Source organism: Teleopsis dalmanni, chromosome 2, assembly GCF_002237135.1.
Source record: "Teleopsis dalmanni isolate 2A chromosome 2, ASM223713v2, whole genome shotgun sequence".
Classification (NCBI taxonomy): domain Eukaryota; kingdom Metazoa; phylum Arthropoda; class Insecta; order Diptera; family Diopsidae; genus Teleopsis; species Teleopsis dalmanni.
The window spans coordinates 63,742,916-63,755,974 of record NC_051847.1 but is presented as its reverse complement, the minus strand read 5'-3'; the positions used below and the strand labels follow the sequence as shown (position 1 = coordinate 63,755,974).

The 13,059-nt window shown below is 27.3% G+C and overlaps 1 protein-coding gene across 1 annotated transcript; it reads right to left on the bottom strand.

The window, feature by feature from the left end:
* Window positions 1–338: 338 nt before the first annotated feature.
* LOC119682358 (zinc-type alcohol dehydrogenase-like protein C1773.06c) lies at window positions 339–5,942 on the bottom strand. Its single transcript, XM_038095774.1, has 5 exons — window positions 5,821–5,942; window positions 2,109–2,924; window positions 1,895–2,042; window positions 804–956; window positions 339–726 (listed from the first exon to the last, which is right to left on the bottom strand). The coding sequence occupies exons 1-5, from the start codon at window positions 5,844–5,846 to the stop codon at window positions 610–612; spliced, it is 1,260 nt and encodes a 419-aa protein (XP_037951702.1). The 5' UTR covers window positions 5,847–5,942; the 3' UTR covers window positions 339–609.
* Between the last annotated feature and the right edge of the window lie 7,117 nt (window positions 5,943–13,059).

Below are 13,059 nucleotides of genomic sequence, written 5' to 3'. Positions count from 1 at the left end.
TTTCAAGATTCTTCATAAATGCTATAAGAATTATTTTAAAAAAATGTGAATTGCGCTTATAAATAAAAATAAAATAAAAATTTAAATATAAAAAATTATTACATATCTAATTATTTCATATCTTAAAATGTTTATATTGGAATAAACAATATATAACGACTATTCTTATACATCTTACATATATTAAAAGCAGTAGAAAAAATGATAATAAAGTTAATGCTAATGCATAAATAAAGCCAAAAAAAATTTTTTTTAATACATAATATATATATATATATATATATAATATATATTTTATATACAATAAAAAATAAAAAAATAAATATAAAAATTAATTGTTAAATACCTATTCAATTGTATCAAACTAAACTTAAAGTTCAATTAAGTGTAGGTGCGATCTAACATAGAAGCGAAAAAACAATTTAGTGTTTTAAACTAGTTTAGTACTAACAATCAATGAGATAACATCGCACCTGCTCGAATTATTTACCTTAATTTTGAGTATATCAAAATGCTCAATACTAATATGCAAAATCATTTAAGTGATAGATATTTTGGTTATGAATACAATAATTAAACTTAAGTTTTACTTAAATATTTTTTAAATGCTTATTCAATATCGTGGAAACGTAATATGGCACGTCCAGGAATTTCTGAATTGCACAACTTTTGTATAACTTCTGCAGCTTGTTCACATGGGAAAACCGAATGTGGAGGAGGTTCAATCTAAATTTAAAAAAAGAATATATATATATATTAATATACACATTTCAAGATGCAAATTTTAAGTTTTTACTACTTACACTTTTATTAGCAACTAATGTAACTAAATCATGTAATTGATTTACTGAACCGTTCGATATTGGTATAATCTCTTGTTGATATTCATTAGATAAGCGTGAGAATTTCGGCATTAATTTTTCGGCAACTTCATCACTAATAAGTACAACACCACCCTGAAAAATCAATATATAAATTGTTTAATATTTATTTAGTTTCAGTATTATTTTTATTATGATTAGGAAAATATGTGAAGATGAAGGTCGTATTGAGAAGCTACTATTGGATGTATGGATGAGAAACCCTACAACCATAAAAGGAAAGCAATTTAAATAGATTGGAAGGGTGTGAATGTTTAGAAATTGCAAAGTAGATAAGCTAGCGAGACTGGGTGCTTCAGAAAATCATTTGGAACATTTAAATAATATGGGTATACTGTTAGCATCCTGCATAACATTGCAGAGTTCTTTCTCTACTAAACTTTTTAATAAAGGATAAGGTGATTTTCAATTATCTAAATTTTCCCTTATATGGTAACACAATGGGCCAATACCCCTTAGGGTTACGGTCCCTTTAGATCGACGGTAGGGGGAAAATTAAGCTCAGTTCATATTCTGGTGAAGTTAAAAGAAATTGAAAAGTTTTAATAGTCACTAGACAATATAAGATGATGTGTAATGACTTTGATGTTCAAATTTAAGCAGGAGTTCCGCTTTGTTAAAAGATTCCATAAAAATGTAAAGATAGTTAAAAAAAAAATTTAGATTTTCAAGGCTGATGCATTCTATTTTTTCTAAATTTATATGCATTTCTAATCTTTTTTAAATAAAGATTAGAAACTTTAAATGTAAATCTAATTTTTTGAATTAATAAAAATGATTATTAAATATTATGATCTATCGGAAGGTATCTTCCGAAGTATATATAGATACTGACGGCAGCCAGACTCTCGGAACATAGACTAAGATTAAAAGAGTAGGCACGTTATAATAATCTTAAGATTTTTTCTAGTCTTTTCTAGTCATACTTGTACAAAAAAATATCCCAACATATCTTCTTATGATATGTATAAAAATAATGAAACACAAAAAAAATCAAATTAATAGTTATATACCTTGGAGAGACAGTGCATTGAGCGGTGCAGACTTCTAGAAGTTGTGCCAAAATCAATAACTACGTCAACAGGACCACCACAAACATCTTTTGTACGTTCTATTAGTTGAGGTTCGTAGAGGCATTCGTTCCATTGAACTACACTAACACTGTAAATATTAAATAAATTAAAAATATAATTATGAACTATTTTATATATATTTCAAAAAACATACTCTTTAATTTCTGTTGCTAAACGGAATCCTTCATCTCTTAGACTAGCAACTGTTACATCAATAAAATTATTTGCTCCAGTTGAAGCAAAATGATAGGAAGCGATACGTACAGCCCATAGAGCAAGACCACCAGTCCCGACAATTAGAATTTTACATTTTTTATTATTTTGTTCAGCTGAACGCTTCTTAAGCATTTCTGTGACAATGGCATGCGCTTTGAATACAGCATTCATTGCTAAAAGAGCACCTGTTGGTAGCATGGCAGCTACACTTATTGGTAAACTATCTGGTATTGGAACAATATTTTTGAGATCTGGTACTACCATTAATTCGGCATAACCCGCTGGGGCTTCATCAAATGGATAGACTATTACACGTTGTCCAATTTGTAGACCACAATTATTGGCTTCTGTTATTTCTGAACCTAATGATTCAATAACGCCAGCTACTTCGAAACCAGGAAATAGAGAACCCTCACGTATACCTTGATGTGCTGGTGATGTTTGTGTTGTTATCGAAGGGCAATAATCGCTAAGGTCAGATGAAACGGATGACATACTTGTTAGAGATGCTGCACGATCTCGACGCCTATAACAAGCACCAGCACATACAATTTTAATCCGAGCACCCATAGGTGGTGTATCTTCAATGGGTACATAGAAGTTGAAGACACAGTTCTTTGCAACTGGTCCAGGTGATTCAATTGACACTTGACGGCAGAGTTTGTTCATGCTGCAGGATTTGCTTGTAGGAGGTAAGATAAAAGGGGATGAAGATATATCTTCTTGGTTAAGTGTGAACAAACTGTTCGTAGTTCTGCAAATAGAAAAGAGATATAAATACATATTAGTTTTGTATAAAAATCAACATAAATACTTATCGTATAAGCAAATATTTGTTTTGACATTTTGTTCTAATTTTTACTAATGATTTCAAAACATTTACATTAACACACATATGCTTACATATATACATACATACAGACATATATTTGAGTTTGTTTAATCAATGAAGCTCTGGTATTTCTACAAAAATACATAAAAGCGAAAAATAACAATGGATTTTGTGTACTTAAGTTTTCAGTTAAATACTTGCATATTGTGTGTATTTTTTAGAATAAAATTTAATTAAATTTTGTTTTTAAAATTCCAAACAAAATCATTAATTGCCAACAATTTTATTATAAAAAAAAATTGTTTTGAAAATTCTTTATGCGCGCTTACGAAAACTTCATGAATATCAAGGAAGCAAGGTCAAATAAATAAATAAGATAAATATATATCTACATATATTTGTATTGAAAACAATTATGTATAAATATATATAAACAATTTTAATTTGCTCATAAAAAACTATTGAATAAAAAAATAATATGAAATAATCGCTTTAATCAATTGAATAAGCGTTTATGTTTGTTATTCGAAAACAAACTTGTTGAATCTATTTTTACTTCCAGTACCGATAATAAATTAATAATATCTTAGATTTTTTTATTGTATTAGAATTTTAAACAATTTACAATAATTCTCGTATGAGTGAAGTAATTCTAACAAAGAATGCAAACCCCAGTCAGTGTTTAAGTTTATATATTTAAAAAATCGTATTTTAATATTCATTAAATAATAAAGTGTTGTATAAATATTATATCCTTCTCATATATATATGTACTTTATTATAAGCAGATTATTATTATTATTATTATTATTTTGAGCCTTTCCGAGTTAATGCATCTAGTCAGTTTTACTCTTTGATAGCTGGGGGGTTTCTGCAGAGTCCCACCCATCTTCACTGACGCATATAGCTTCTGGGCTCTGTCCTTTATGTATTGTTTGACCTGATATATTCTAAGTATAATAATACTTTTTATATTATAACATTATAATGGTTGAAATATTTCTTATATCTACAAATCGAAATCGATAAAAAAGATCTTGTATTGTGATGCATTATCTCTTATCTTTCTACACATAATAAAGGATATATTAATGTATTCTTCCTGCAAAAAGTATGTTAATGACATAATAAGTTTATTTAGGTAGTTATAACGCAGTATATCAGACATCGAAGAAGTTGTAGCGAAGGCTGTGTGTTTTGCTACTGATCTTCAAAGAGTTAAAATTTGTTAACTTGACTTTAATCGGTTTAAAAACCGAATTGACCGGCAAAAACTATTTAACGAGTCAAAATATGACCAGATATCCCCAATAACATTTTTGTTATATATACAAAGAATTTCTTGCAGAAACCGAACATGCTTCTATAGACGTACATATGCAGGTCTCTGCGTTTTTAACTTTATAGAACAAATTTATAAAATAAAAATTATATACTAAATTTGACCGTTATTTAGTTTCCACTTGCAGTAACCTATTTTAAGAATGCATGAATTTTAGTTTAAGCCCATGCGGGGGCATAAACATGTATATATATATATAGAGACCTGCATATCTATATATATATATATATATATATTATATATGTACAAATAGTTTCTTGTAGAAATCGAACATGGTACATACGTATATATGCAAGTCTCTGCGTTTTTACCTGTATAGAATAAATTTATAAAATAAAAACTATATAATAAATTTGACGGTAACTTAGTTCCACTTGCAGTAACCTATTTTAGGAATGCATGAATTTTAGTTTAAGCCCATGCGGGGCATAAACATGTAAACAGATTTACCTCAAACAACTCTGGACAAACCTTATAGTCTATCGAAAATTTAGTTCGACTGAATTAAAACAAAATATTCTTTATCACTCATAGGTTAGCCACAAGAATCCCCAAAAGAACCCAATAGTCAGCCATAATCTTTTATTCGAAATTGATTTTTTTTATCATAGCACATAAAAGCCTAATTATGTAATTTATGTTTAAAACCCTTTTAGCCGTTTTTGGCAAGCACCCAATGATGGATGCATCTAGTTATATCCATACATGCATTTTTTTAATGTTTAATACTTGTATGTTTTCATTGGCTTGGATATACATCTGTGTCCAAGTGTTAGAGTAACTTCGACGTAACTTATGCTTAAGTGAGATTAGGACAGCTTTTAGTCATATCAAGATATATTTCTTTTTCATTCTGTTCAGCTTATTCACACATGTACTTGAGCATTTATTAATATCTTAATTAACTTCATGGAATTTATTTTTTTAACACTTTCAAAGAAAGTACTTCGTAAATGTATTTTCTAATATATATACCTATATATGTGAAAGTTACATTTAAACAAGTTTTATAACTATACTTAGTTTTATAAGCAGGTTTTTTGGAAATTAATCAGTTTTAATTAGGTTTGACGGAAAAGGTATACAAACTAATTATTTCTGTTTTTCTTTTTATGCTACCGTAATGACTATTAGTAGCAGCGATTTATTATGGGCGCAGTATTCCTTTCAACTGGGAGCTTATGTCCCTGTAGTTTATCAATCTATCCTAAGGACCATAATTATTCACCAGGACATCAAGTCAATACGAGCGTTTGTCGTTTCGAAAATGGCATGTTTGTTTGATATTAATTTTATATTAAGAAAGGAAGGGATTATTTACGGCGACTCCTGGATCATGAATAAATTAACTTAATTACTTCTTTGTTTGTGGCAGACTTAAAAGTGCTTTATTTGTTACTACTTTTTAATCAAGGTTATACACAAAGCAATTAAATATACATTTATTTTGGAATAAATTACTAAAGCAGCTATTACCTCGTATCTATTATATCCACCGGCATTTTAATTTAATTAATTAAATTTGCATGAATAAAACAATATGTAAATCTTTTAATTTATTTGTTTAGTTAAATTAATTCTTTTTAATTGCATTTATAATTATTTATTTGTATTTAAGTTTTTATTTTTTGTTTTTGTTTTAAGTGTATTTTTTCAAATTTAAAAATCACAAAATTTTTAAAAGAACTTCAATGTGAAGATATTTGTATATATGTTATTGCATAAAGTAATAATTTTTTTTTTAATTAGAAAACACTTCACTGTAACTACTTTCAAACTATTGATTTGTACACTTTAAAGTCTTCAAAGTCTCACAAAAAACGTCCACTCACTGCTGCTGTTGTTTAACAACTGAAAATGTTGAGGCAATACAGGAACAGCAAAGTTAAAAGCTTAAATAAGAACACGAAAAGAACGCTTACGAGCGCTACAGTATTGAGAAAGCTTGTCAAGTTCTTTAGAAAACAAAAACATGTGTAGGTTTATTTTTATACATATGATTACATAGATATTCATATGTTGTTGATGCGGTGACTACAAAATTTCACGTAATAGACGCATGTTAGTCGGGAGGCAGTTTGAGTGCTATATATATTATATATTTTATAGTGTTGATTGTTTATTTATTTTTGTTGAGATGACGTTGTTAAAAAACCAATGCATATATGTTAATATACTTAAATTTTTTTTTAAATTCAAATTATATGATTTTGGATTGTTTTATATTTTTATCTATATAGTTCTTAACTAACGAGAAAGTAAACCAGCAGATATAGCCTTACTCAGCTAAATAATTTTTTTCTTAAAACTTATAAGAGTTTGTAAATTGAGTTTTAAATTTCATTATTATTGTCTTAAAATAACAACAAATTAGTTAGTGTGTTTACGGCGATCCAGAATATAGAATATTAATTTTTATATTTTTGTCTACAATTATTACCAAATTAGTTAACGAGTTTATGATAGTCCAGAAGCGAGCGAATTGAAGTCCCAGCAAGTAAATGATGATATAATAAATTTAATACTAAAGAAAAATTATTAATTTCAACAATTAAAAAAAATATCATGAAACAAATTACTTTTTTATTAGAGAGGTCCCAACAGATGAATACGAAAAAAAATTTTATTTTTGATCACTTGAATTCACTTGATCACTTGAATCACTTGAAACTCATTTATTGTAATTCACTGCTGTTTGTTTAATACAATACTAGTATTATATTTCACTATATAATTGTGGTATAGAGTACCTCTTTAAAGAGAAGCACCTACAGATATATAACATATTAAAATATGAAATTAATGATTGTTCTGTAAAAAAAATATAAAAAAGAGTGCAATCATAAACATATAAACAATTTTTTGTGATTGAAATTATAAAATTTGACTAACTTCTAATTTATAAGGGTATTATGAACTGTAATTATTATTGCTCTTAATTAAGAATAAATAATTAAAAAACTTTTTTTATAATATGTTATTGTACCGATGAAGACGAGGCTTATTTAGAACTTGTAAAACTCATCCATTCGCTCAGTACTATTAAGCAGAAGCAACATGCAAAAGATGGTTTCAACGGTCCAGAAATAATGATTTTGATGTGAGAAATGAAGAACGTGGAAGACCGCCAAAAAAGTTTGAAGACGCCGAATTGCAAACGATATTGGATGGAGATAACACTTTGGGTCAAAAGCAAGTGGCAGAAATGTTAAATGTTGCACAACAAACAATTTCTGACCGTTTAAAAGCTATGAGAAAGATCCAAAAGTGTGGAAAATGGGTGCCACATGAATTGAATGAAAGACAGATGGAAAACCGGAAAAACACTTGTGAAATTTTGCTTCAAAGACACGTATATATACGTATAGCAAAATTGTAGAGTATTTTTGAAGTCGTTCAAACTTATTTATTATTGTTTTGTAAAAACTTACAAACGAAATTTTGTTTGAGACGCAATTGTTATGTTGAAATTTTGTTTTGTTTTCTTTCTGTTTGTTTACTTACGCATAAATAAAACGATTGTTCTTGAATATAAATTTTATGTATTCACTTATACAGAACGTGCTCAAAAGCACAAAGTATACAAAACTTACATATATAAATATGTATATCTGCGCACTTAATAGATACATAACGTTAGTGAAGTAAGTAAAGAAAAACCAAAAAAGGACAACTGTAATAGGTGTAGTGGTTTCTAACTTCAATCTGCATTGCAGACACATTGAATGATGTACACATTATGTTTCATATATTCGAATTTACATTATGCTCATATATTTCTTATCAATATTAATATATTTATTTGAAAACTTGTTTTTTATATATAAATAAGCATTAATTAAATCAATTTATAATAATAAATTGTTTATATTTAAACAATTTGGCAGAATCTCACATACTACAAATATCTTTTTGATTGGCAATTCTCTAGGGTAACTTCTTTACCCGTGATTTACTTTTAGTACAGTTTTCACATTGGATTTGTTAATCTCAAGTAAAATGTACTACACTAGAGATTTATTTTTAATACTCTTAATATTTTACTCTTGATATAAAATTACCATGACTTTAACAGCAGTTTTATGTTGTTCGACAATTTAAATATATTCGGCATGTAGGGATTATTCTAAATATGTTCGATTGGGACAAAAGAAGACTATATATTATAGATCACTGTACTATAAACACATTAGCGGTATAATTTTTTAGCTTATATCTAACTGAATTCTTGCTTGTAATTAGTAAGAAAGACAAAATGCTTAAGTTCACTTCTAACCAAATCGTTATAGTACTTTCTAACAGAATTGAAAGTATTTTAGATGCCAGTTAATAAAAAGAATTATGGTTATACTTGATAAGTTAATTACATATACAATGATTATTGAGGACATCATATAAAATAAAAGAAATACTAACAAAAGAGATTTTGTTTTTCACAGAAAATAAAAACTGACAGTTATTAGTTATTTTCCCATTTTTATGGTAAATGAGAAAGCCGCACATTGTTTTAAAAAAATTGTCTGTTATATTATATGCCACATTCATTTTCTAATTCAACTGAGTTTTAGGCGTAATGCCCTTACTTCATACTTCAACCTAATCTTTCCTCCATGCCATAAGAAAGAAATGGTTTTTAATAAAATAAATAACTAAGAAATAAATAAAAAAATCTCAATAAATAATAAAGAAAGAACCATGAAGAAACTTAGCCACTTTGGAAACAATTTTCATTTCACCATTAACAATAAATTTGTTTAAAGTTTGCATCACTTAAAAGTTCTGGATACCATGACCCAATACTTTTAAAAAATACCTATTAAATTTTTTATTAATCATGATAAGTAAACAAAAACATAAATTATTAATAAATTGTTTTTATTTAATGAGTGCCAAGTAGTTTTTTTTTTTTTGACAAACATAAATTTCTTCTTTCATTTTCGACACGCGTAAGAAGACACGTTTACCAAAAATTGTTTTGCTAATAAATAAAATTAATATAAATATGTATAATTATATATGTATATTAATATGAATATGTATATTCAAAACAAAGCAGGTTTTTATGAAGAAAGCTTTTTTTGTTTTCTTTTTTATACATAAAATTTTTTTTATGTTTTGATTTGTATTTTTGATTAAATTACTTAATTTTATTCGAATCCTTATTATTTTTAGCTAGTTATCAAAATTAATTACTTAATAGCAGTTACAGCGAAAGTAAGTTGTATAAGTTACCGACTGTAGTGCAGAACATGTGTAAAAAGCATAACGCATCCCAAAGCAACGTGATTATCACGCACGCAAAAGATGATTTCGGGTTTTTGAGTACAGCAAAACAATGAGCAGCACAGCACAATACAGCACAACACTGCACAAACACTGGGAGCTACCACCGCTGCCGCTGCAAATGTGTAATTGCTTTTATTTTGCTTATGTTTACCACTCATTGCAAACCAAAAAACGAAAAGCGTCATAACACTTTTTGTATTGTTTACCTTGCGTTCGATCGTTTTGTTCTTGTTTTCGTGGTGCTTTTCGTTTTTGTTTTGTTGTGTTTTATTTTGTTTTGCAAATAAATTTGATTTGAAATTATTATTTTGGTTTATATGTTTTGTCCTGGATTTAATTTTATTTATTTATTTTTTTTCATTTTTTGTTTTCATTTTTATTAAATCGTATTTTCATAAACAAGAGGAAAATATTAGCGAAATAATTGCAGGCCGTTGACACAATTTCCTTTGTCTTAAGTTATTCCTGAGATCTTTGTTTAATTTTCTGTTTTGTTTTTTTTTTTGCATTTATTTAGTGGGTGTCTTTTTTATTGTGATTTTTATATTCGTTTAATTTTTTTGTTTTTAACAAATTATTTAAAAATTTAAAAAATTAATTTCTGAAATCAGGTTAAAGTCTAATATTTATATGTATATAATAAATATATGTATATGAAAATATAAGATAGGAGGATTGTATGTATATAAATGTTGCTGCCAAGTAGCTATATAAATTAAAATTAGTGCAGTTAACATCATTTTTAAAATTAGCTTAGAAAAAAAAACTTTTGAAATTATATATTCTTCATAAATCAGTTTTCACATTCAATGAATACAAAGCTATATAAATATATGTATGTATGTACTTATATTGTTTACTTTTAAAAATAAATTATTTTTGTAAATTAGATATAATGTCTCATTGAACCCTGAATTGTTAATAAATTCGCAAGGTTTTTTTTAGAGTTACCACATTAAAATTGTTTATAGATTGTGCTACCTAAGCTATGGAAGTTTTATTGTCTCTGTATCAGAGTGCTTATTGTCTCTGATATTCTGTCTTTAAATATCAGGGAGTTACACAGACATACATATATGTATCTTTGAAATAAAAAGTATTTGTATTTTTAAAATGTATTTATTTTTGTTAATAAGACGTAATCCTCATTGCATTGTCAAAAAATATCAGCGTTTTACATTGAAGACCTCTCAACAAACTGGCTAAATTGTGAGCTATTCTCTCAAAATAATAAAGAGTTACAGAAAAATTTTTATAAAATATGTATATTTATTTTTAAAATATATATATTTTTGTTAATAAAACATAATGTCTCACTGAATTGTCAATAAAATGGCATGATTTCTTATTAGAGATTGCCCATCAAACTGTCTTAACACTTCTTCCTTAAAATATTAGAGATATATTTGATATAAATATATTTGATAAGATAACTAGATCAAAATAAGACATAATATCTAACTAAATTGTCAATTAAATGGCATGGTTTTTTATTAGAAGCTCAGCATAAAAACGGTGCCATACTGTCTTATTTATACTACTAATGTTGTAATAGATCTCTATTTATGTAATAGAACTATATGTATATAAATCAATATATATGTATATAATATACAAATGTTTAAAACTCTTATAAACAAAGAATTTTTAATGTCCAACTTAGTTTTGGTAAAGTCACTTATTAAATAGATACTTATCATACTTGTATAGGTATGCATGTTATAAACCACTCTATGGTTGACATATAACCAAATTGCAGCTCTATACATATAACATCGTTGATTTGTTCAATTTATTATTATTATGCACACCTCAATTAATTAATCTTCGTAAAATTTAGATGGTACGACTTCTGAATTTTTGTATGGCTTAGATATAATGTCTGTGTAATTAGAAATTAATTGGGAATTTGACTAGAAATATTTGATCTTTAGGTCAAATAACATGTGATTTGTTGGGTGTTGGATTATACAGAAATAATGGTCCGCAGATAATCTAACAACAATCGTATCAATTAGTCGATAAGTTGACCGGGTCCTTATGGTAATAAAAATTAAACAAAATAAATTTTTTAATAAATAAATAGTTTGTAACCAAACGAAGTGGCTTTTAGTGAGATATTCGAGGTAACCTCGAGGCAAAAGAATTGCTTTATTCTCACGATAAAGCGTCTCCTTTTTAGTAGAACAAAGCTAAGGGTGTTGGCAGATTATCATTTCAACAAGAAGGCTTTGTCTGAGGAGGCACAATGTTCTTTATACTTGGAATCAGATGAAAACTTTAGGCACATTTAGTCATTGTTCTGCTTTTATTTGCGCCAAAAGTAGACAATTTTAGACAATATTATTCGAACGGCTGAGCGTCTTCTGTTTAGTTATATTCTTTGTAACACAAAGGATCTAACTTAATTCCGTTGGGTGTTAATTTATATTTCTACTCCAGTTTACATCAGTATCAACAAAAACCTGCATTTAACTAATATAATATTAAATATTAACTTATTTTTCATACTTCAATAAATTGTTTTGTTTTTATAATCAAGTTGCAGGATAGAAACGGTCTGGCACATGAGGGGGATTGTTATTAGTCCGTGCAAACCGGGCATAACACTATTCTGACGACATAGTGACGATGTGTTAGGCATTTTCAAACCACCTATCCGCACAAAAAAAGAAAAAAAATTATAAATAACTTTGAATTTTATTACTAAGCTCATCAAACCGATGTAGGTATCTTCATATTTTTCAGATTATGCCTCGAAGGTGAAGAAGCTACCATGCATTTTCTTTGTGAATGCCCAGCTTTATTAACGCTTAGAAGAAATTTGTTTTATATGGAAGTTCTGTCATCAAAAAACAGATTAAGAACTCTTCTCTAGATTTAGTTCTAGATTTTATTCACAAAGTTTTAAGGGGCTTTGTGTAATCAATAGTGAAACTGATACAATAGAACTTTTCTGGCGCTGTATCGGCTGTTGGGGGATTTCAGGCTTAAACTTTTAATAATAGCAATCTTCAAATTTAGGATGAATGCTTTTATAAAAAATAAATTTCAAAACTACAAGAGTTGATTATATTATAGGTAGCGGGGAAGATGCAAGAAGTATCTTACTAAAAGATATTCTAATGAAATCATAATTTAAATATTTAAAATTCTCGCTTATGACAGTATTGAAATACCATTCAGCAATTTTTTAGTAATTAAATAAATAACATACTGAAATATCTGTAATTAATTGATTGCAGTTTTTCTATTGTCTTCAAAAGTGAATAGTAAAGTCATGTTGAAAAATAATTGACGGATAGTAATTTTTTAATGTTTTTAATTTTTATTTATGTTTTTTTTAATTATTTTTGATTTTCTTCCTCATTACGTTTTATCTCTAAATAGGGATTCAAGTGGTTTTTCTAAATTGTCAAACGACCCATA